The following is a 23,336-nucleotide window of genomic DNA, read 5'->3' as shown; positions in this document are numbered from 1 at the left end:
AGGGCACACTTCACCAGCTCTATGATGCTGAAAGGTTAGGAGGGGTGACTTGAGTTGGGGCCCAGGAGCTGGAAACCCTTCGTGGAGCTGCTCCGTGCCACACTTTGGAATGCAAACTCCCTTGAGCAAGCACTTGTTTAGCATAGTTTCACCAATGGCCTGTCTGTCTAAGGTAGTCAGAGAATATTAAAATAGTCCTAATAATAAAGTAGCACTCAGTCAACCGTGAAGCCTCCTTACTTGGTGTGTGTGGGCAGGGGGTGTGTGTGGGGGGTGCAAATAGCTCACTTTCCCTGGAGGGTCTGAAAAAAAATTGGTTTACGACCTTCTGCTTGGGGTGTGATCCTTCTCTCCATCTTGACTAAGGCACGTGTCTTGGAGAACATCTTTTCACATTAGTTCACAATGTAGTAAAAAAAACATAAAATAGCCAGGGCTCCTTTTCTCCCACCACCTCAAACACACTCAATTCTTTCTCTGCCTTGGCTTCTGATTGGATGCTGGCTGCTGTGATAATGACCTCTAGGACCCCTCCCTGGGTTACAGGCTGTTTGTACTTGTACTGTAGTTTCTGCAATTTAAGACGTCTGCAGCGGGGTGTGAGGAGAAGTCAAAGGCCAGTATTGTTTCTTTTTTTTTTTTTTTTAAATTCCTACGTACCAGACGCGTCAGAAAACTGACAGTCGACCTACCTGAGTGGAGTTGAGACCCACAGACACCCTACCACGTATCTCTTCCAGACAGACTGCTCACTAAAATGAGGGATCTTCTTCAGTATGTTGCCTGTTTCTTTGCCTTTTTCTCTACTGGATTCTTGATTGTGGCCACTTGGACAGATTGCTGGATGGTGAATGCTGACGATTCACTGGAGGTAAGTCAGCATCTTCTTTTTCTGATCAATTCGATGCAGATTTTCACCTCAGTGTGTTCACTAGGATTAATGCTAGCAATAATAATCATTGTGAATGGACCTACTCCTTAATTACAACTTACACAGTCCTTACATTACTAGCTTCTGAAATCCTTACAGTGGGCCTATTTATATTGCTGTTAACCCGTTGTACAGATGATGTAACTGAGTGACTCCTCTTTTTCTTTTAGTTTTGTTTTTTTATTTTTTTTTTCATTTTATTTTTGGATAGAGACAGAAACTGAGAAGGAAGCAGAGATAGCTAGATAATAGCTGCACAGAAAGATAGGTGATAGACCTACTTCTAGCATGGCTTCACTGCTTCTGAAGTTTTCTTCCTGCAGGTGGGGATGCAGTCTTGAACCTGGATCCTTGCACACTGTGACTTGTGCACTCAACAAGGTGCACCACCGCCCAACACCTTATTTTTGTTTCTATATGAATATACTCACACAAGGATGATTGCACAATTCCTGTCACTGAGCCCTCCAGAAATTAACTTGTTACAGTGTTGCATATACCAAATTGAATAATGTTCCAGTAACATTTTTTCTATGAATTGCTAAACATGATGGCAGTATAAAGAGTAGCCTTTAGTCTTTCTTAAGGAGTGATTATAACCTCAAATATTTAATAAAACCAAACCTTAGATAGAAAAAAAGCTACCAGTGCAACAGAAAAAAACAGCTTTAAGGTGTTTCCAAGTTAGAGAAAGCATTCTGAGGGAGACAGAATCTTTTATTATGTTTCAAGAAATAGGGACAGATAGGGACTTAAGAAAGCCCTGTTTAAAAAATGAGTTGTTCTCAAAACTGTTATGCAAGAGATGGGTAAGTTTTCAGGATTTTATTTTTCTCACAGGGGACACCAGAAAGAATAATTTTTAAGTTTAAAGGCATTTCCTGTGCCTGTAAGAATCTGAGAGAGTTATAACTGAGTAAAAATCAAATCTTTGGATCAGTGACTATTTATTTGTAAGTTTTTGGAAAGTGTAGGTAAGAAGAAGAAACAATATATCAGGAACTCAAATAAAGATTATACAGCAACCCAATATGCTCAGAATCCAGAAGGGAACAATTTGCTCTAACAAATGCTATCATGTCACTTCTATGGAGTTTAAGAGAGATACCCACAAGTAAGTTAATGCATTTTTCACCCAATTTTATTTATTAAACTTTCAAGTTGGAGTTAGAAATGGAAAGTAATAATCTTTCTATTTTGTTGTGTATTATTTTAGCTGCCTGCTTTTGTCTTGCTTTTAATTTTTCTCTGACTTCTATCTGGCATTTCAAATTCAATGGAGTTATAAATGCTCCTTGAATGCTAGAAAATTATATTTCTGAAAATTGTGATAGATTTGAACTATTGTAAATCATATTTTCTAGATAGGAGCCCAATGATACATTTGATTGGACCATGAATATTAGCAATAATGAGGGGAAATCCTTTGAACAATCCTCAGGGAGAAATGTCAATAAAATAATTCTGCTAGCATTAACTTGTCAGCATCTGGAATGCCACTAAGAAGTGATTAATACTAAAATATGTTGGAACTGAGTATATTACCTAGAAGTATGGGTGTGTGTGTGTGTGTGAGTGTGTGTGTGTGTGTGTGTGTGTGTGTGTGTGTGTGTGTAAGAGAGACAGAAAGAGAGAGAGGGAGAAAGAGAGCTCATCTAACTGAATTAAGGTATTTTCAAAAATAACTTGAGAATATTCCTGCTTAAACTGGTCGAATTACAAACTTCATTTGATAGAAATGGAAGTTTTGGTAGAGTCAAACCTTGTTGAGAGAGATTTTGAGTCCTGACATTTAAAGTGCCTCCTTATTTTCATTTCAGTACATCCAATCAATTTACCATATGCTCTGTGTAGGAACACTTCTAGTAAAAATTAATGGAATGAGAGGTCCAGGTTACTTACATCCAGTAGAACCTTGTTAACCTTGGGTCTGAGTTCATATTTCTTTTTTTTTAAAAATATTTATTTATTTACTCCCTTTTGTTGCCCTTGTTGTAGTTAGTATTGTTGTTGTTGTTGGTGTCGTCGTTGTTAGGACAGAGAGAAATGGAAAGAGAAGAGGAAGACAGAGAGGTGGAGAGAAAGATAGACACCTGCAGGCCCGTTTCACCGCCTGTGAATCCACTCCCTTGCAGGTGGGAAGCCAGGGGCTCTAACCCGGACCCTTACTCTGGTCCTTGAGCTTTGTGCCACATGAGCTTAACCTGGTGCGCTACCGCCCGACTTCCTGAGTTCATATTTCTAAGCTTATTTCTTTACTTGGTACATATTATTTATTTCCATACATATCACTATTAATATTTCCCAAGGAGCATGCACATTGAAAGAAAATTTCTGCGGCAAATGAGGCTGCCTTATTTTCCAACATGCTCTTAAAGTGCCGCCAATATTTCCAGAGATAAGACTATCGTAACTGGTCCTTCAGTTGGCTAATATGAGAAGTCATATTATTCCACACAGTTCCTACCACCAGTAATTTGTATCCAATCCCTTCCCTTGATATATCGATTTCCTATTCTTTATCCCTCTGGGAGTATGGGCCCAGGATCATTATGGGGTACAAAAGGTGGGAGGTCTGGTGTCTGTAATCATAGCAATTCTTTTATGATATTATGGTTTCCCTCGTCTTTTTAGAAAGCTAAAGACATGAAAAATGAGGAGACATTCTATACTTCAATTCAACCTAACAATCCTACTGTATACATGATATAAAAGGTAGAATGCTGTTACTACCATGGGAAGCAAAGATGCAGCAGTAATAGGTCCTGCCTTCCAAGAGTATACACGCAGAAAGCAAGTAAGATACACTGAAACTCTGATAAAATGGGGCACTACATATTTGAGAATGCAGTGAATAATCTATGATTGAGAGAAAGAAACTAGAGTGATTATTTCCTGTTAGGACTATTGAAGCAAGTCTCAGAAAGAAAAAAAAAATCTGGAAAAATACTCAAAAATATGCAAAGAGCTTTAAAAAACATAAAAATTATTAAACAATTACTAAATATTATCTTGTCCTACATAGACAATCTTTGAAAAGTGAAGTTGTTTGTATTAAGTAAAAATATTAGGAGAAGAAAGCCTTACAAAGTTTCATTGTGCATAGCCCCAAATCAGTTGCCAAGGATCCTAAGCTACAATCTTCCTCCTGCCATTGTTGATTGATTGGTGTCTCTGGAAACACTGATGAAGTGAAGAAAATTGAGGTTTTGAGATAATTCTAGGCATTGTGCACAATTTAACATTCTTCCAATGAGCTTCTCAGATCTCACACTTTGATTCAGTATTCTCAATTTTAAGATGAAGTTGACCTTCATTGTTTTCGGTCCTTTTTCAGTGTTTATAACAGAACTCATACTCACTGGCCATGACTATTTCTGTAATACTGGAGTAATGGTGCCTCAATAAAAGACCAAAGGTATTTAGAGCCTCCCTAGAAATTTTCATAAAGAATCTACTGTGAATATTCTGTTTTGTTATTAATCCAAATCCTCTTTCTTCTTTTTTCTCAGTTTACTGGTTTTTCCTCCTTACATCCTTTCTCATTTTCTTTCTCCCCAGCTTAAGCTACCTTTTCTGTCTCTTATTCTATTCCTCTCCTTTCCCATTTATCCTTCATTTATTTATCATACCACCTATTTTTCATTCTATTTGTGTCTTCATTCTAAAATCATGCTTGATGACTGCTGAATACCTGATACCATAGTGAGGACAGGGTCATGAAGGAGAATGAGACAGGTGAACTGATAGTTATAGAATGTTAGGACAAGAGTTAAGGTAACAATTAACTCCATGTGTCTATGTTACCTAATCTTTTTTATCATTTTTATCTGTTATTAATAGTTTGTTACACGACTGTAAGATTACAATGTTTAGCTCCACACCACACCCACCACCCAAGTTCTGTATTCCCCCCCCACACACATCTCAAAGATAACCACCACAGTTCTCATAAGTACCCAGTCTTTCATAATCAGTAAATTTTTCCTAATCAGGAGACAAAATATCCAGAGTAGGACTTTATGAACAAGTGAAGGAGGTAGAAGTAGAGAAGATGCCAATGTAGGAAGTGTGACAAAAGCAATGTATCTTTGTGGCTTTGCACATATCCCAGCATGAGAAACATTTCCAACATCGCAAGCAGACTATAGAGACATTGTGTGTCAGGTAAAATATGGATCTTATTCTCCAGATACATACATGTATTTCACAATAAGCAAAGGATATTTAGTGTTAGGATATTAGTCATCACTGCTATTTGTGGGGAATCTTAAAAGGGTTAACAAGAAATACAAGGGGATCGATTAGGAATTTCTTTTTTCTTCTTACATAAAAAAAATATATGCTTTCTTTTACATACTCTGCATTAATGTGATAGCAATACAAAGGAGATATGGAAAGACATAGAAAACTCTAAAGCACTCAAGTTGATTGAACTGATATATTGAAGTAAAGAAAGACCATGAAGAGGGAGAAGCTGAGACTGAAACCCTTTTCTGTTTTGAAGGAATTGTGATATCACTTACCTGGTACTCAGTTGAAGGAAGAATTGTTTTCTACACAGTCATTTCAAGTTTCATGGAGCTGCCCCACTATTTTCTCCTCACTTGGGTTATACAGTATCAGGCAACCTTGAAGTCCCATGCTATATATAATAATAGGGATGTTCATGAGTGGGACTTGCTGCTAGATGAACCTGTGGTTATTTAAAACAAGTCAGATAGTAACTGTATGAATTTTAACAGATGTTTTAACTGCTTTAAATTACACTTCCCCTTTGAAAAAGTAGAGCAGTATTATTTACATTTTAAGCATCTTGTGAGGATGGAATAAACTCATATATCTAAAGTATTGTACTAGGCAAATACAAATCAGTCCATAAATGTTAGGTTTATTATAGTTTACTTGAAGTTCATTATTTTGTTTATGCTTGGGGAGAGCAGATAGCAATTTGTATCATGTTCATTCACTCAAGGGTGATATGAGATTAGGTTCTATTACTATTTTTACTATAAATTCTGTTACACAAATACTATTTACTTCTTTGGTTTGCTTGTTTTTAATCTAATTTATTTAATTATCTAATTAGTTTATTTAACTGCCACCAGTGTTATCAATGGGGCTTAGTGCTTCCTCTCTCCTCCTCTTTCTTTTTTTTCCTTTCTTTTTTCCTTCCTTCCTTTTACTCTCTTTCTTTCTTTCTATTTTATATGTTAGAAAAATTGAGAGAGGAGGTAGAGACAGAGAGGGAGAGAAGAAGAGATGCCTGCAATACTACTTCACCAGAGGGGACCAGAACCTGAGTCCTCACACATTAACATGCATGTTCGATTCAATGTGCCATCACCTGCTCCATGTTTGCCTATTTATTTATATAAATGACAATTTTCACTTTTGTGTCTGATTATGTGGAGAGTAAGGGAAACAGTAAAGACAAAATATCATAAGGTTTCCATTCAATATGTTAAAAAAATGAATAATTTAATGACATGGACATGTTAGCTATAAAATAGTAATTCTTAATTATTCACAATGAAAGAGAAAATACTCATCTCAATTTACTTGCTTCTTGAATATTAAAAATAGAAAGTTTTCACAACATTCAAATTTTCAATTAATCTTTTAATTAGTTACTGAGAAGCTGCTGTGCACTAAGCACCATCATGGCCATTTTGAGTGCTTTCAAAATCTGGGATATTAAAAAATTTCTATATTTATTTATTTGGGTAGAAACAGAGAGAAATCCATAGGGGAGAGGGAAATAGAGAGGGAGAGAGACACCTGCAGCACTGCTTCACCACTTGTGAAGCTTTCTCCCTGCAGGTGTGGGCCAGGAGCTTGGGCCCAGGTCTTTGAGCATTATAGCATATGCACTCAACCAGGTGCACCACCACCTGGTTCCTAAAGTTTTAAACAAAGTATTAACAGGTCAGAAATCTAACATTTAACATTTTAATTATATTTTATGTTAAAATTGAAAATGTCTTAAGTTTTAGTAATAAAATTTTATTTAAATAGTGTTATTAAACTTTGCATCTTAACAAATATATTTGAGTGAAAATTGGTAAAGGTCAATTGTGTCTTCAGAGTTAGGTATATTAGCATAAGGATGACAAGATGATGTGAAAACTACAATTTCTATAATATATGAATGTACATTTTTATAATATTTTATTTATTTATTTATTAGAGAGAGAAATTGATAGGGGAGGGGGATAGAGAGGCATAGAGACAGAAAGACACACGCAGACCTGCCTCATCACTGGTCAATCTTCTCCCTGTAGGTTGGGACCAGGGTTCAACCTGTGTACTTGCACATGGAACATATGCAGTCTACTCCTGTACCACCACCCAACCCCAAGTCAATATTTAGAAAAATAACATGGCAAAACTTATTCCATTTTTCTTTTGGTTTGTGTATTTTCCACATATATGTATATGTGTATACATATATTAATGAAATGTTTATATGTAAATCCCAAGGTATATGCATACATTAATTAGTTAGTTAATTAATTTTTTACCAGAGCACTGGTCAACTCTGGTTTATGCTGGTGCAGGGGATTGAACCTGAGACTTCAGAGCCTCAGACTGCAGAGTATTTTTTTTTTAATATTTATTTTATTTATTTATTCCCTTTGTTGCCCTTGTTGTTTTATTGTTGTAGTCATTGTTGTTGTCATTGCTGGATAGGACAGAGAGAAATGGAGAGAGGAGGGGAAGACAGAGAGGAGGAGAGAAAGATAGACACCTGCAGACCTGCTTCACCGCTTGTGAAGCAACTCTCTTGCAGGTGGGGAGCCGGGGCTCGAACCGGGATCCTTATGCCGGTCCTTGTGCTTTGCGCCACCTGCGCTTAACCCGCTGTGCTACAGCCTGACTCCCTAGTATTTTTATATAACCATTATGCTATCTATCCCCACCTGACAGTAGCATTTTTAATCTACTGTGTATTGAAATAAAAATCTTATTTAGTAGTCCAACTAACACAGGACATTCAATGAATATATCAATAGATTTTTTAAAAAAGGAGACAGACCTGTGACACAGATGCATATAAATAGTCATAAAACATAGAACTGTAAATGATTAAAAAATCACGAATACTACTGTGAGAGCCAGGATAGGAAGACTAACTCCAATTTGAGAGACTGAAAGAACCACCTGGAAGAAAGAATATCTTTGAAAAGAGGTTTGAGTGACAGATAGAAATTTAGCAACATAAGGACAAGGATAGTTATTGTCATTACCATGTACCAAAGGAAAAAGTCAACAGCCTTTTGAAACTGTTTAGCCCACTATATTTAACTACTAACCTGATTTCTTCCTATTTAGAATAAAATGTCCTTCTCACTTTAGGATCAATAGAAACTTCTTGAGATAATTTACACATTCCTCTAGCATTATTTTCTATGATTTTTATTAATATATGAATCATGCTTTGGGATAACTTAAGTTTGGAATTTTCTGTTGGACTACACTATGAGATAAAACTTATTAGCTATCATTTTGCATTTCTTGCCCTTTAAAAAAGATTACGCATATTTTTTAAAATATGCGTTCAGTTTGCTTTTAAAAATCTTTGTCTTAAAACTCTCAAAAAATACATTTCTCTGCCTTTTCCAGATCCTTACCAAGCTCTCATGCAATTGAGGAGTAGTTAAGTGAAGACTGTCTATTACAAATAGGGAATATTTTCCTAAGTATTACAAATATCATGAAATATAGTAACCTTGTATTTGTGCACAAAGGCACCTTTAAGGGTTTCACCAGTAAGTGCTCTATTAACACAGAAGTTTAGTTAATTACAGCCACTATTCTCACGTACCTTAACTGAGGACAAATACCAAGCAATCTAATAATATGCCCCTGAGCATTAATAACTAATGAAATTGGATTCCTTGTTTCCTCTAATGAGCTCATTGCTTTTCTAAATATGGTCATTGCAGGTAAATGATCAATAGCCTTGAAAATGACACCAGTACAGGATTATTCTGGCAAGAAAGCCTCTCTTCTCTTCAGTGTAAAATATAAAGTCTCAGGCAAACGCTAGAAGAAGAAGAACAAAGTCTCACATATATATTTCAGGGCATTTTCAAATTGCCTCTCATGTAACAAGAATGACTATAGTTGATTCCTTCACTTGTTTTAATGACTGAGTTAGGGAATTGTGAATAATGTGTTTATAGAGCAGGATTTCAAATTCACATAGCCTAGCTCAATTTGGAATAAACTGGATTCAGGGTGTTCCTGTTAGTTGAGAGGCTGAAGGGCAGTGGACTTAGAGAAAGCTTGTTTTCTCGCACGGTAAAGTAGTTCAGTACCAATTCTCTCTATGGTCTTAGTTTCTAGGGCTGCCATGGCAAATCACTGCAATTTGGGTGATTTAACCAAGAAAACTTCTTATTTCAAGATTCTTCCCTTAATCAAATATGTAAAGTGTCTTTATTCCAAATAAGATTACACTTACAATTTCTAGGCCTAATGTATGGACATATATACTTTTTCGGTGGAGTAGGGGGAGAGAAGGAAACACCATTCTTATTTATTTATTTATTTATTTATTTTTTATATTTATTCATTTATTCCCTTTTGTTGCCCTTGTTGTTTTATTGTAGTTATTATCGGATGTCATTGTTGTTGGCTAGGACAGAGAGAAATGGAGAGAGGAGGAGAAGACAGAGAGGGGGAGAGAAAGACACCTGCAGACCTGCTTCACCGCCTGTGAAGCAACTCCCCTGCAGGTGGGGAGCCGGGGGCTCGAACCGGGATCCTTTCACCGGTCCTTGCGTTTGGCGCCACCTGCGCTTAACCTGCTGCACTACCGCCTGACTCCCCGGGAACACCATTCTTTTTTTTTTTTTTTAATATTTATTTTATTTATTTATTCCCTTTTGTTGCCCTTGTTGTTTTATTGTTGTAGTTATTATTGTTGTTGTCGTTGTTGGATAGGACAGAGAGAAATGGAGAGAGGAGGGGAAGACAGAGAGGAGGAGAGAAAGACAGACACCTGCAGACCTGCTTCACCGCCTGTGAAGCGACTTCCCTGCAGGTGGGGAGCCGGGGCTCGAACCGGGATCCTTATGCCGGTCCTTGTGCTTTGCGCCACCTGCGCTTAACCCGCTGCGCTACAGCCCGACTCCCTGGGAACACCATTCTTTACATTACATCTTTCTTTACTTCTATTTTGCTTAGTTAGTAAATTTGAATAGAGTCACTACTCAGGCTAATACATTGTTAAAGTATTTTACTAATATCATCATTTATATTTTACTAATATCATCATTTACATTTTACTAATATCATCATTTATGGAGCAAACTCAAAACGTTGTGCATCTGTGATTTTTAATTCTTATAGTCATCTTATTTACCTACTTTTCAAAGTACTGCATAAAGTAGATAGATAATTCACATTCTTCTGTAGAGGTCATCATGCTAAATCTCATGGCTTTTTTTTTTTCTTCTTAATCTCTGTGTTCAGGTCATATAATGTTCTATAAATTCCAGAACATTTCTTTCAGATTTCACCTTAGAATGAACCAAAGTGAGATTCTGTAGAATAATGATAATAAGATTAATTCAGAGTTTACTGTATCACTTAAAACTATCTTCTAATAACCTGTCCTAGAGCACTTTAGCTTGAAATGCACTCCGAATACTGTGAGTTTAAATATTCTGTGTTATTTCTGAGCATTCACGAAGGCTGCTGTGTGTGTCCTATCTCGCCCATTTATTAACTTAGCTTTCTCAAGATTGTCACTTACATTTATTAACTTAGTTTTCTCAAGATTGTCTCAAGATTGTCTCAAGATTGACCGCCTTCTCTTCATTTCTAAAATATAAACTAACAGTGGTTTCTTTAAGGAATAAATGAGATAGCAGAAACTGTAACTCCATTATAGTAGATTCAACACAAAATTATTATAAGTATTTTGAACAAATTAATTACAGAAGTAAGACATCAAAAATGTTACGGTACAGCAAGCAGTGCTTTGTTGTTGTTGTTGTTGGTATGCAACAGAGCTTCAAAGCAGAACATGGCCAGAGAACATGTATTGCTTTTATAATTTTCTTTGGTAATCAAACTGTTTTATGTTCATTTCTTTTACAAACCAGCAATAATCCCACTTCACATACATTTATTTTTCAACCTCACTTTGTTACATATTCCTTTTTAAGAAGAAAAAAAATTCATCATTCTCCAAAATCTTTGTTAATCTTCCTTAAGTATGAATAAGTATCTAATGTAAAGTGAATCTGGTTGAGTCAGAAAAATACTCACATTGGCTCTGCTCCATATGCACAAACTCTGTTAAGAATATTTGAAACTGTTTTGTACTGACCACTTTACAGTTCTAAGAACTCTACTCTGACTTAATAGTTCCTATATAAAATATCTGAGGACTTGGGGCAACAATACCTTTTCATGATAACAGGACATTGAGAATCACCTGAAAAGCATTTCTCCATGTGTGCTTAACCCGCTGTGCTACCGCCCCAAAAAGCATTTCTAAGTAAAGATGGCTTACATCTGCTGTTAGAGTGTATACAATCAGTGTTGAGTTTATTTTTATTTTTTAATTTATTTAAATTTTTAGGAGTTCACAATTTGTCACTAGCCAATAAATACACATAAGAAGTAAATTACATATATATTTCTACACAATGATTTTTAAAACTTTATTTTTATTCATTTATTTTAATAACTTTTTATTATCCTTATTTTTATAAGATAGAGACAACCAGAAATCAAGAGGGAAGGGGGTGATAGAGAGGAAGAGAGACAAAAAAAACACCTGCAACACTGCTTCACCACTTGCAAAGCTTTCCTCCTGCAGGTGGGGACCAGGGTCTTGAACTGCTGTCCCTGCATATTGAAACATGTGTGCTCAACCAGGCTACCACCTGGGCCCCACAATAATTTTATTTATCAAAAAAAAATCCTTTAGTTTGTTTAAATCATACATTAGAGCTAAGTATTTGTGTCTGCCCTTGAAAAAAGTCTAGAAATTTTTATATTTTAATTATTGATATTTTTATGTATAGCTTTCTTTGGTATTTGTTTGAAATATATACACTTCATATATAATACTCCTTTCTTTTTTAATATTTATTTTCTTTTTGTTGCCCTTGTTTTTTTTTATTGTTGTAGTTATTATTGTGTTGTTACTAATGTCGTTGTTGTTTGATAGGACAGAGAGAAATGGAGAAGGGGAGGACAGAAAGGTGGAGAGAGAGACACCTGCAGACCTGCTTCACCACCTGTGAAGCAACTCCCCTGCAGGTGGGGAGCCGGGGGCTCTAACTGCAATTATGCCATTCCTTGCGCTTTGCACCACGTGCGCTTAACCTGCTGCGCTAACGCCTGACTCCCTAATAACACACCTTTCTTTATGGAATTTAGTATTCATTATAAAAAAATTAATGTACACTTGTAATAAACTCTAGAAGTCTAAAATTTGGTAATAAACTCTACAAGTCCACTGTTGTTATACTAATTTTTTTTTTTTTTTTTTTAGTAAATGTCAGTACAGAGAAGTCAAAGTAATCACCTCTGTGCTAAGTTAAGATTCTATAATAGAATGATAGGCATTTGTTATACTTAGCTCTAACTGGTTTTATTTTGCCTCCAAGGCTATCACTGGAATTCAGTACCTGCATGATTACACTCATCTCAATATTCAATTCTTTTCTTTTTTCTTTCTTTCTTTCAGTTCCTTTCTTTCTTTTTTTCTTTCTTTTTCTATTTTGATAGAGGGTGAGAGAGAGAGAAGGGGAGGGAGAGAGAAGGAGAGACACTGAAGCACAGTTCCTGCATCTCTGCAGCTTCCCCAGTGCATGGAGGGTTTAGGGATTCGGACCTGGGTTGTCTTGCATAAAAACAGATGTGTTCTACCAAGTGAACCACCACCTGACGCCAATTAGTTCTTATTTTATCCCATTTTGGAGTAAATTGTTTCCATTCGCCACTCCCTTAAATCAGGTACTGAATTCATTTCCCTGTGAAAACAACCTTTAATTGTCAGCACTTAAGAAAAAAATGCTCTTTCAAAAAGCATGGTGTTTGTTAAAAATGAAATACTTAACATTTTAGTAACCACTTAGCTATCAGACTCACAATTCTTCCTTTGATCTATAGGTGTCAAGGCGTGTTTGCATGAGTTGTTTCACAAGCTGTTTTCTTCAACATCTAGGTGAGCACAAAATGCCGAGGCCTGTGGTGGGAGTGTGTCACTAATGCTTTTGATGGGATTCGCACCTGTGATGAATACGATTCTATACTTGCAGAGCATCCCTGTACGTATATCTTAGACCACCCAGCTTGCCAGGATGGAAATATGAGAACTGAACATGGTTTCTCATTGTGCTCATTCCCAGAATGGCTAAGCTTGGTTTTAAGTGTTCTCATTGAAAATTTATTTCTAAAAAAAAAAAAAAGTGAAATTAGCATAGGTTAGCAGAGGTTATCTTCTCTATATTTATAAAATCTTTCTGGGTAAAAATAGTATCTTAGCTCTGCTATACCTCAGAGGACATGGCCTCGTGCCTCAGACACAGTAGATGTATAGTAAACACTTTGTAAATTGAAATGAGTCCTTCAGAGTACTGTGATTTTTATGATTGGAACTGAAAGGTTAAATGAAAAACATCTCATAGAGATCTTCTAGCTAGGCCTGAGTGTAAACAGGAATTTTACAACATTTCAATTGCTGGAGATAAAGTCCAGAGAGAAAAACAGATAAGGAGATAAGCAAAGAGATATACAGATTTAGGAGCAGTGTATGAAAGAAATCAGTATACATAACATATTATTTGGAACAATAATAAAGATAAATCTCCTTCACCTTCCTCCTGTCAACAATGTCTATACATTACAAATCTTAGTTAAGTCTTTAAATTTTTCCCTGCAGCATTTTATTTATTTATTATTTTTTAGAACATAGACCAATCCCAATAAATACTGGTTTTGTTATTAAGGTAAATTAGTTTTCACTATTTCAAAGCAATTATCTATAATGGATGAGGGATGGTATAGCAGCTTGTTTTCTAAAGAATGAAAAGTAACCCCCAGGCTTCTGACTTTTCTTTGAATATTTAAGTCCAGGAACAAGCACTTAAGAGAATCAGTCTTTTAAACTGTCTTCCTCAAGATACCTGGTGGTAGCATACTGGGTTAAGTGCACATAGTATGAAGCACAAGGACCAGGCAAGGATGTGGGTTCAAGAGTCCCAGGCTCCCCGCCTACAGAGTGGTTGCCTCACTAGTGGGGAAGCAGCTCTGGAGGTGTCTTTCTCTCCCCTTCTCTATCTTCCCTTCCCCCTTGAGTTTCTCTGTTCAATCCAATAAAATGGGAAAAAAATGTCCACCAGGAGCAGTGAAGATTCGTAGTGCTATCGCTAAGTCCCATCAATAACCCCGGAGGAAAAAAAGAAAAAAAAACTCTTCTTTTGTCTTTTTGGATTTGAATGTCTGGAGCATGTTTTAACATAATTTATGGAGCATGCTCCAATATAATTTTAAAAGCCTTTATTTCACTAAAAATGCTTCTTAATTCTTTATCTTTTCCTCTTCTAGCTATAAAGAAGCATGATTTACTGAACAGGAATGGAAATTCACATGGACAGCAGGCTATAGTAGAAATGCAATAGTATGATTGATCAGAGAAATGTTTAAACTTAAAAAAAGTTGTCTACATCCTTCATGTTAGAATGTTACCTGTAAGAAACTTTATTTTTATTCTTTTAAAAATGTTTTATTGACTGGGTAGGGAGATCGTATAATGGTTATGCAAAAAAAAAAAAAAAAAAAAAACCAAACAAAAGATTCTCATGCCTGAGGTTCAGAGGTCCCAGGTTCAATTCCTGAACCACCATAAACTAAGCTCTGGTAAAATAAATAAATAAATAAATAAATAAATAAATAAATAAATACATTATTATAAAATGAAATGTCTTATTTGTTTTTTCAAGAAAAAGTACAGCTGAGAAGACACACACACACACACACACACACACACACACACACACACAGAGACACCAACCAGAGAACTGCTTGAAATTCTCTGTCTCAAAAAAGAAATTCCTGACTGAATTAGTCAGGGGGTTATTTACAGTGCTTATATGCATGGATTTTAAAGCTTTGCAGTGCATCTGACCAGTGCTACATGTAGGGCTAAGGGTCAAACAGCTTCTGAAAGGAAGGGGAAGACAAGCTTCCATAATGATGTCAGGATAGCCATGCAGATGGCACTCTGGATCTGGGTTGCCCCAGGTTTCAAAGAACAAAGATTTTTTTTTCAGGAATATGATACTATTGTTTAGGGCACTAGTCATGTGGTTTATTTGTGTGCACCATTTCTAGATCAGAGAATTATGATGAAGTGTGCAAACTTACATGATCTACTGGCTTAGATATTTTTCCTTTCCCTCAATTTGAGACTAAGAATCCTGGCAAGGAAGATAGCATAATAGTTATGCATATAGATTCTTATGCCTGCAGCTCCAAAGTCCTAGGTTCAATTAATCTCCTGTCCCACTATAAGCCAGAGCAGAGCAGTGTGATCTGGTAAAATAAATAAATAAATAAATAAATAAATAAATAAATAAATAAAACAAAAAGAACACATACATTTGACTTAAGTTTGAAATTTGATCCTACATTTCTGAAAGAATACCCAATTTAGAAATGTTATAAATTATACTACAGAGGGCTAAGGAGGCAGCATAGTGGTTATACAAAAGATTTTCATTCCTGAGGCTCTGAGGTCCCAGATTCAATCTCTAGCATCACCATAAGCCAGAACTGAGCAATGCTCTAGTCTCTCTCTCTTTCGCTTTCTCTCTCTCTCTCTCTCTCTCTATATATATATATATATATATATATATATAGATATATATGTATATATATCTATATATATCTGATTTTTAATTGGGTAGAGACAGAGAGAAATTTAAAGGGGAGGAGGAGGAGATAGACATGAGCTCTACTTCATAATTCTTGAAGCTTCCCCCCTGCAGGTGGGGACCAGGGGCTTGAACCCAGTTCCTTGAACACTATAGTGTGTGATTAGGTGCACCACAACCTGACCCTCTCTAGTCTCTCTCTCTCTAGCTTTCTCTCTTTCATTAAAAATAAATAATAAAATTAAAAATATTCTATAAATAAAAGTTACCACATATTAGTAACATAATTATACGCTGTATGTTGACCTACTAATCAGTTCATAATAATGATTTATGAACTGGTTGACTTTTTAAATGAAAATAAATTATTTTTATTTTAAATATGAAAAACTGGCTTTGATTTTTCAAGTAACATTGCATTGGAGGAAATTATTTAGAATATTTAGAATGCAAAAATAATTCTAAATAATTATGAAATAAAGCAATTAGTATACTAACAAAAGAGTAATCTTTTTGTACCCCTTTCCATTAGTTGACTAAAATTGTAGTAGTTGTGAGTTTAGGTAATTAACTCTTCATTTGCACCATCTTCATACTTTTAATTTGGTATAGATGAATCTTACATTTTATAAGACTTTCTGCCGCTTCTATTTACCTCATCTTAATTTCCCTGGACTTTCTAACATTTATTCTCATTGGTTACAGCTTTGACAAATAGTTGACAAATCATTGCTAAAGGAGGGGTTACCCTGAAGAATCATGATGTAAAGAGTTGAAAAGATAATACGACATGGCCTTCAGAAAGTCTTTAAATTTTTTAACTGTTTTTTAAAAATATTTTTTATTTGTGAATGAAAGGAGTAGGAGAAAAAGGCAGAGAAAGAGAACGAGAGCATCACTCTGGTCATGTTGCCAGGAAACAAACTCTAGGCCTCATGATTGAAATCCCAACACTTTATCCACTATCCCACCACTTGGGCCACAGCAGTCTTCTAGTTAATAGTCATTTCCTTAGTCTCTTCATTTTTCTTTATTGGATGGAGATAGAGATATTGAGAGAGAAGAGGGAGATAAAGAGGGAGAAAGACAGACAACTTCAGTACTGCTTCACCATTCATGAAGTGCTCCCCACCCCCACAAGTGGCGACCAAGGGCTTGAGCCTCGGTCCTTAAACATGGTAGCATGTGTGCTCGACCATGCGTGCCACCATCTGGTCCCTAATTTCATTCAGTTTTAACCAATCTGCTGGTAGTTCCTTCCACTCTGAGTTGGTAGTAGAAGGCTTTGGTTATTTCATCCCACTGTCCTGCACCAAATTTCAATTAATTATTTTAGTCTTTTCAATAAAACACCCACATATTTATTTATTTATTTATTATCTTTATTTATTTATTGGATAGACACAGTCTTAAATCCACTGTGAAGGGGAAGATAGACAGGGAGAGAGCCAGAGAGACACCTGCAACCCTGCTTTACTACTTGTAAAACTTTCCCTTTGCAGATAGGGGCTGGGGCTCGAACCAGGGTCCTTGTGTATTGTTACATGTGTGCTTAACCAGGTGCACCACCACACAGCCCCCCCAAATCATTTATTTATTGAATATTCACTTATTGTAGCAGACACTCTTTTCTTGAACTCATGTTCACTAATAATGTTCCTGAATAACATTCATTCCATAAAAGAAAAACCAAAGGAAATTTATTTAGTTCCACTTATATGTCAGGCACTGTACAAAAGGGCAATAAGTCTCTCAATAGCTCTCAATGTTCAAATAATGTCAATTTTCCATAATGTTTTGATTGCTATGAAAAAATGAAGGGTGCCTGTTTCCACGTTCCTGTAAATTTCAAGTCTTATTCTTTCATTGACTTGTGTTGACATATTGGCTGTCTATTTGTGGTGTTATCCCTCCCTGTGTGTTAATGGTTCCTCTCTTTGCTGTTCACCGCATGACTTGATCTTCCAGTGAAGCTGGTGGTAACCCGGGCGTTGATGATTACCGCAGATATCCTCTCTGTGTTTGGATTTATCACTCTGCTCCTGGGTCTTGACTGTGTGAAATTCCTCCCTGATGAACCATATATCAAAATCCGTATCTGCTTTGTTGCTGGAGCCACACTGCTAATAGCAGGTACTGGTCTGGACTAGTGACAGAGATAAAGACATTTCTCTAAAGACTTATAGTAAAACAGGAGGTACTGTTGTAAAGCAGTTCATTTTGTGCTCACTTGTTTTTCTTTCTTTTTCTTCCCCCTTTCTTCCTTCTTTCCCTTTTCTTGGTTCTTAATAGAGACAAGGAGACAGAAAGATAGAGGCAGAGAACGAAAGAGACCACAGCACCGAAGCTTCCTTCAATGTGTTGAGAGTTGCGCTCTAACCTGGATTGCACACATAGCAAAGCAGCTCACTATCTAAGTGAGCTATTGCCAGCACAGTCATTTAAACTGAGGACACAAAGAGTTTAATATCCCCCCCCCATAAAGTGTTTTTTTAAAGTCCTCAGTTATTTATTTTTACCATTTGGAAAAGTTATTTAATCCTTTTAAAATAGAGCAATTTGGGCCAGTCAAATAGTTCAGCTGTGAGAGAACCTGCTTTGTCATGCATGAAACTCAGGTTGGAATCCTGCCTTCTCTGAAGTGAAGGGAAGAAGCTTCACTACTGTAGTGTATTCCCCCCTTTTTTCCCTCTGTCTCTATTTTTCTATGGAAAAAAAAAAGGCATAGTCCAGTGACAACAAGAAAAAAAAACCTATCATTTTTGATAATTCCTGGGAGATAAATGTTAAAGCAAGCCCCTAATCCTTTGTTTGTACTCACTGTTACAAATCCTATTCAGCAATAAACTAAATGTGCCAAGGTCTGTATTATATATTTTTTTTCTCATGGGTCAGCCCAGCTGAACATAAATGTAAAAATAGAAGGGCCAAATTATTACTTTCGCCTAGAGAACAGGTAAAAATAGAGTTCTAAAGACAAAAGAAAAATCAAACATTACAAATAAAGTTATAAAGAATTTGATATGGCATTTACAGTGTAAAAACCAATTTACATGTTATATATTATCTGGGTCTGTCATCACCTTCAAAGTTGAATCTTCCTCTGTGATAACATGGTGCCTTTTCTGGATCTTAGCATAAGCTGGGAGAGGTCATACTGGGGTTTGAAAAACCAGCATATCTACAGTGGATATATACTGTAGTAGCATCTGTTAGTCAAACTGTTTCAACAGTGAGTACTTAGCAATCAGTCTGGGGTAGGCAAGTGACTAGATAGGAATTTCAGAAGGTTCAGAAATATATATATATATATATAATCACTTTAAGCCAGTCACTTATCCTATCTCCATTTTCTGTTTCTCTTTTTCTCTTTCCTTCTTTGTTTATTTTTTCACACTAAAGCTTCACTCTTACTTGATTCAGTGAGTTCCCGTTTATACTTTATTCTGAACTTTTAAATTTAAGGTGTGTATATTATAGAGATAGACATGGGAGAGAAAGAGCGAACAAAAGGGGAGACACCATAGCACCTGCTGTGCATTTGCTCTCAGATTTGGGTCCTTATACTTGGCAAAGTGTGCACTCTGCCAAGTGAGCTGTCTCCCAGCCCCACCCACTCTTCCTTGGTCTGTAAAACAGAAGTATAGTTAGTAGTATCTACTTTGAATGGCTATTGTGAAAACCCAGTAGTAGTAGAGCAGGTTCATACAAGAAGGTCTAATCCATCACATACTCAAAACTGGGGATTCCCTGATTTTTTTTCTTCACACATAGCTACGTGTGAATAACCACAATCCTTAGATTGTGGTAAAGTCCCTAGATATTAGTAACTATTAAAAAATTACTTTTTACTTTGATTTTTTTTTTTTTTTTTGTCTCTAGGGTTATCGCTGGAGCTGGGTTTCTGCAGTATGAATCCACTGCTCCTGGAGGCTATTTTTTCCCTTTTGTTGCCCTTGAAAACATGGCTTAAATAGACATCATAAACTCTGGTTGTGGGTTGGGGTGGAGTGTGTTTTCTGGAGGCTACTCATTTCAGAAACAGTGTTTAAAGGTTGCCTTTTGTTCCCTATCAACCCACCCTATTTCCTGCATCTAAATCTTGACATACACTTTATCCCTTTAAAAGCAGAAGAACCTCCTTTCATCATTTTATGCCTCTGATTATCTGATGCAGTGATATGTTCGGGTTTAATTTTATTTAAAGGAGTACAGTTTTTTTACTTCACTCTTACATGATGTCCTGATAGTAGATAAGAGTTTGTTTTAAAATAAAACACTTTTCTTTCTTTGCTTCATTTATTTGTGATTCTAACACACAAAATAAATAAGCAGTTGTTTTTCAGTGGTTGGAAAGGTGCCTCAGTAGTAAAGTACAACACTTGCATGTATGAGGCCCCAATCCTGATATCTGGCATTTCATATACTGGAGTAGTGTTCCACTATCTTTCAAAATAGATAACTACTTTCTCCCCCCCAACACACACACACCTTTTTTTTTTTTTTCATAGCTCTGCTTAATATTGGCTTCTGGTGGTGCTGGAGATTGTTCCTAGGACCTAGGAGCCTTAGGCATTAGAGTTATTTGAATAACCGTTTTGCTATCTCCCTGACCCCCGTAAATAAATAGCTACTAAAACACATCTCTTATATGAACATTGATTCTGTAGGTGCCATTGCTTCAACTATGGATCTGGGATGTTTGGCAGGAAAGCAGCAGAATACTCAGTGATACATGCTTTTTAAAAAGTCAATATAGAGGAACGTGTGCTGTGTCTTATTTATCTTTCAATTGGGCTTTCTTTCTCACTCTTGTTTTTCATGTCTTACTTTATACATTAAGATCATATTGGAAAGTTATAAAAACTAAAGAGAATGGCAGTGACTGTTTTAAATCTATACAAACACGTGAGCACTGCTCTGCTTTTTAATTTTTTTACATATAAATTGAGAGTTTAGAAGGAATACAAATAGAAAGTGAAAAAAAATGGGAAAGTGACCAAAATTTTAGTTGTTCTTGAATCCCTATTTTTATGATCAATATCCTTTTAAAAATGGCAGCCATTTTGGTTGTCAGCCAGAGCTTGAATTAGCTTTTGAAGATACTTGCATTATTCTTGTTATCTCCCTTTCCTTTCAGGTGCCCCAGGAATCATTGGCTCTGTGTGGTATGCTGTTGATGTTTATGTGGAACGTTCTTCCCTGGTTTTGCACAATATATTTCTTGGCATCCAGTACAAATTTGGCTGGTCTTGTTGGCTGGGGATGGCTGGATCTCTGAGTTGCTTTTTGGCTGGAGCTCTCCTCACATGCTGCTTATATCTCTTCAAAGGTAAGAATCAAAATTAAATAACACACTTCCTTGCTTATTCAAATATATAAAATAATTTTGCTTATTCAACCCCTGTGTATTACCAGGAAAACATGTCAGATGTTCAGGGGAAATTGATTTGCAACACTTCAGCCTTCTTATCCAGTTAATAGTGTATTTGTCGGGGTTGGGGAGAAGCTCTGCTACAACTGTGTTCAATATTCAAGTATACAGTAAATATTTTCATGTAATTTACTTATATACCCTCCTTCATACAGCTTACTAAATTTATATATGGAGTTAAATAGAGAAAAATATCGGGAGCCAAGACAAATATTTTTAGCCTAAGAACTGTGGGTGTGATCAGGTCATGGCGTACCTGGTTGAGTGTGCATACTACAGTGCTCAATGACCTAGATTCAAACTCCTTGTCTCCACCTACAAGGTTTAGAAAGCTTTATAAGAAGTTTAGCAGTGCTGCATCCATCTTTTTCCAGCTCTGTCTCCCCATTTCCTCTCAATATATATGCAGAGTCCAGCCCTGTAGGGTCCTAAGAAGGGGAGGGAAATGCGACACTTAGGCAAGGAACCTTGGAACCATTCAGGAGGACTGGAACCCTGAGCACATTTATTGGGACATTTTTATATAGCAGTTTTGGGCCCACTTCCTCATGAAGCTGGAACTGTCACCTACTTGGAATCATTTGTCTTTTTGACTTGACTCAGTCTCTTACTCTAATCTAGTCAGGAAGGCCAGGAGCAGCTAGTGGTGGTCTTTACAGCGTGTAGAACACTGAGATTGTACTAAGAGAGCTATTTCACAACAAACACATATCACCATCGAGATTTGCCTTTGAAAGCTGACTCACAGCATGTAGCAACACGGAGGTCTGCCTCTGAAAGCTATACAGCATGTACTACTATGAGGTTTGTCTCAGAATTCTGTTTTGGGGCCAGGTGGTGGTGTACCTGATGAGGCACACACATTACAGAATTCTATTTTAATAGGTTTTCCACCATTTCTTTCCTTAGGTCAGCATGATCTGGTCTCCTACATACACACATATATACAAAAAAAAAAATGTGTTAGTGTACAATTTTTTTTTTAGAAAATTACCTTATAAAACTTAGGGAATTTCAGAAGGTTCAGAATGAAATTAAATGACTTGGCTGAATATTAAGCCTAAAAATAACTTTTAGGATAAATGTCTTAAATTTGTTTTGATGATTCTTTTAAGACGACACCTTCTTAGAATATTTTTATTTTGTGCCTGCTAAAGAATAAAATATGAAAGGACTTTTAAAAATAATTCCCAGTGTTTACTGAGACATAATTCTTTTTTTTTAAAAAATTATTTATAAAAAGGAAACATTGACAAAACCATAGGATAAGAGGGTCACAACATCACACAATTCCTGCTACCAGACCTCCGTATCCCATCCCCTCCCCTGATAGCTTTCCCATTCTTTATCCCTCTGGGAGTATGGACCCAAGGTCATTGTGGGATGCAGAAGGTGGAAGGTCTGGCTTCTGTAATTGCTTCCCCGCTGAACATGGGTGTTGACAGATTGATCCATACTCCCAGCCTGCTGAGATATAATTCTATTTCAACTTCAATGTTTTCTCTTTTGAACAGATGTTGGACTTGAAAGGAACTATCCATATTCCATGAGAAAAGTGTACTCAACCGCTGCTGTTTCCACAGCCAAGTCATATATGCCACCTCGAACAAAGACTGCCAAAATGTATGCTGTAGACACTAGAGTGTAAAGTGCCTCCATTTAGCAGTGTTTATATGCTATGGAACTAATCATTCAGTATATTCAGATTAATAAATTAGAAGGTCAAGATAGGAGCAATTACTTTTGTTGTCATATTCCAATAAACTCATTGCTCGTTTTAGTCAAAAAGTTTGATTCTCCTATCATTTGTCCTTTTTTAGTGGTCTTGTATTCTGATTCATTCTGTCTTCCACACATTCTCTGTATTTTAGGATAATGATATTACAATTTAAGGAGTTTGTATTTTTATATTGCTATAAGAGTCTGTGACGTGATGATATGAAAATAAAATAATACCTTTAATAGTAAACAACTTTCAAAAAAGAGCAGAGAGTCTGATTTTTATAGAGACTGACAAACTTAACAATTTCCCCTGATTTTTTTTTGTGTGTTCTCAATTAAATGA

At 36.2% G+C, this 23,336-nt stretch overlaps 1 protein-coding gene across 1 annotated transcript; it reads left to right on the top strand.

Moving 5' to 3' along the window:
* Nucleotides 1-355: 355 nt before the first annotated feature.
* CLDN16 (claudin 16) lies at nt 356-23,059 on the top strand. Its single transcript, XM_007525661.3, has 5 exons — nt 356-871; nt 13,128-13,230; nt 17,806-17,970; nt 20,978-21,169; nt 22,786-23,059. The coding sequence occupies exons 1-5, from the start codon at nt 758-760 to the stop codon at nt 22,917-22,919; spliced, it is 708 nt and encodes a 235-aa protein (XP_007525723.2). The 5' UTR covers nt 356-757; the 3' UTR covers nt 22,920-23,059.
* The last annotated feature ends 277 nt before the right edge of the window (nt 23,060-23,336 follow it).

The sequence above is a fragment of the Erinaceus europaeus genome, chromosome 9 (genome assembly GCF_950295315.1).
Source record: "Erinaceus europaeus chromosome 9, mEriEur2.1, whole genome shotgun sequence".
Lineage (NCBI taxonomy): Eukaryota > Metazoa > Chordata > Mammalia > Eulipotyphla > Erinaceidae > Erinaceus > Erinaceus europaeus.
The sequence above is the reverse complement of the archived record's forward strand: the minus strand, read 5'-3'. Positions and strand labels throughout refer to the sequence as shown.

Coding starts and splice junctions, on each gene's coding strand:
- CLDN16 (XM_007525661.3), top strand. CDS start 758: ATGAGGGATCTTCTTCAGTATGTTGCCTGTTTCTTTGCCTTTTTCTCT. Junction 13,231..17,805: donor TATACTTGCAGAGCATCCCT/GTACGTATATCT, acceptor TTGATCTTCCAG/TGAAGCTGGTGGTAACCCGG. Junction 17,971..20,977: donor AGCCACACTGCTAATAGCAG/GTACTGGTCTGG, acceptor CTTTCCTTTCAG/GTGCCCCAGGAATCATTGGC.